Source organism: Zerene cesonia, chromosome 20 (genome assembly GCF_012273895.1).
Source record: "Zerene cesonia ecotype Mississippi chromosome 20, Zerene_cesonia_1.1, whole genome shotgun sequence".
NCBI lineage: Eukaryota > Metazoa > Arthropoda > Insecta > Lepidoptera > Pieridae > Zerene > Zerene cesonia.
The window spans coordinates 36,263-38,713 of NC_052121.1; the positions used below are offsets into that span (position 1 = coordinate 36,263).

The following is a 2,451-nucleotide window of genomic DNA, read 5'->3' on the forward strand; positions in this document are numbered from 1 at the left end:
CCTCCCGCCCCTTCCGCACTACCCGCACCCCCCGTCGCCCACTCCCTCGCCGCATGCTCCTGCTATCTTCAAAGTTTTTCTTCACACAGATCTCATACTCGAGCGCTACATAACCAATGCGACATAGCACATTTATTTTTTTATTTAGTTTCGTTTTCAAATGGGACTAGTGCTCACTTCGGCTCGAATTGGGCCAACTCGCACCAAGAAATTACCACAACCCCACAGAAGACCGGTGTGAAACAGTAGCATACTACTGTGCTATGTACGGTGAGTGGGCGGACCGGAGGCCCGTTTTCTTTTCTTCACCCTTTCCAGTTTATTCCTTCTTTCCATTCGTCAATCCTTTCCTAAGAGCGGGCAGCGTATTCACAGAAGCACTGTCTCTACGAATGTTCAGGCGAGCCACCGGCCGCTTATAGCATAAAAATAGTACGAATTCCGCGCTACCTTCGAATTGATATGACCATATACACATACGTTTTTGTTCATAAGTGTAAGAAAAAAAAGCGAAAAGTGTAACTGAACCCATTTCCTTCTTCATTAAGATATCTATAAATAAGCGCGCACGCATACGTTTGAAGGTTGATAAATACTTGTATAAAGTGTTAATAAGTATAAGTGGGAACAAATGGCAACCATTTCATATCAAACATAAAAATAAATACGTCAATCTGTTGAAAACTTGAGGAATTATCAAGCAACAAACCAAAAAAAAAGTGCAGTCGAATTCAGGACTTTGTTTTAGGGAACGTCGGTTGAAAATTAGTTTGTCAGTCGAATTGTGGTCTGCAAGCCAAGCCATTTGGTCAATAATTTTTTCTGAGCCTTTTAACTTAAATGTTTTACCAGTTATCAGGCCGGAAGGAGTTGTATTCGATCTATGAGATTAAGAGATCCCGATGGTACAAAAATATTATATAGAGTATTTTTCGAATATTTATTATAGTTCCAATTATTATGTGAAAGTACTTACAGTCTGTCATCACGCAGGTTGGGCCGTCGTCATGAACCATTGTTGGAGACCACGTCGACACATTTACCTAACGCTCTGCTCAGACTACTGTATAAACATTGATATCACCGCTAGCGTAATCTTATTGTTTTTATGATGTTATAATTAAGATTAAAGATTTCAATGACTTGTCTTCTTATCATGAACGTGACACAAGATCATCTTAAATACTGTGAATGAAAAAATGAGGCAAATTTTTCAGTAGCAGAAACCGCAATCGTCATTTATCGTCATTTATTACGCCGTGTTTGTTCCGGCTGTGCTGTGTGTGCGCACACAGCATCTCAACTCTGTGTAAAACAACAATATCATCTGATATTTGCCGAGTGCCTCATCGAGCAATTGCGGTAAACATCACCTGTCAATAATGTCTACTCGTGTAATACACTCATGCGGTCATCTTCACATCCTAATTAGGAAGTGTCACCAGTGCGCTATTAGATTCTACCGGTAATAATATATATTTGCCTTGAGTCTGAATGATGATCAGGTAACAAAAATGTTTGTTTTCTAGTTAATTAATTGCTCTTACTTCTTGTTGAAGAGTCATATATCTATATCTTATACTAGCGGTCCTCCCCGGCTTCGCCCGTAGTACGTATATAGCCTTCCTCAATAAATGGGCTATCTAACACTGAAAGAATTTTTCAAATAGGACCAGTAGTTTCTGTGATTAGTTCGTTCAAATAAACAAACTCTTCAGCTTAGTATAGATGTATTTCCTCACGCACCCTTTCATTCCATCACTTTATTCCTTTACCCCTCAAACAGGCAAAGCGTTTTATAATAGTAATTCTTTATTTGCATAATGTGTGTACAAAAGTTGACTAAGATTACACGATCAACACATCAGACACAAAGGGCATGCAAATTTCATTAGCTCTGCGTCATGACATTATTCTTATATATAAAATTCTCGTGTCACAATGTTAGTCTCTATACTCCTCCGAAACGGCTTGACCGATTCCTCTGAAATTTGGTAAGCATATTGGGTAGGTCTGAGAATCGGCTAACATCTATTTTTCATACTACTAAACGATAAGAGTAAGGCAGAACAGCGTTTGCCGGGTGCAGCTAGTAATTGTATAGTATTTTATAATAAGATTCTAACATTATAACTTAGTACATTAATTAATTGTCACATCATAGGATCACCCAGGTAGATAAAATATACAATTATCAAAGTTAGCACACGTTTACAAATTTGATAATTCGGATACAAATCAATTTTATTATAACTATGATACATTCAGGTCTTTGTGTATAAATTACGTGTACCAGGGCACGGTAGACCAGGGTCTATTTATTTTCATAATGAGGTGTAACCTGAATGTACAATAGTTATAATACAATTGATTTGTATTGATAGCATTTTGACAAGTTAAATAGTTCATCAATGAGTTAATTTAACTTTGTCTATGGGATAATACCCATAT

General features: G+C 37.5%; 1 protein-coding gene across 1 annotated transcript in view; it reads right to left on the bottom strand.

The window, feature by feature from the left end:
• Positions 1-2,283: 2,283 nt before the first annotated feature.
• The window catches only part of LOC119834810 (brahma-associated protein of 60 kDa), a 5,404-nt gene continuing 5,236 nt past the window's right edge, over positions 2,284-2,451 (bottom strand). Inside the window, exon 9 of the mRNA XM_038359321.1 lies at positions 2,284-2,341. Coding sequence (XP_038215249.1) covers positions 2,284-2,341 — 58 coding nt within the window. The remainder of the gene's footprint in view (positions 2,342-2,451) is intronic.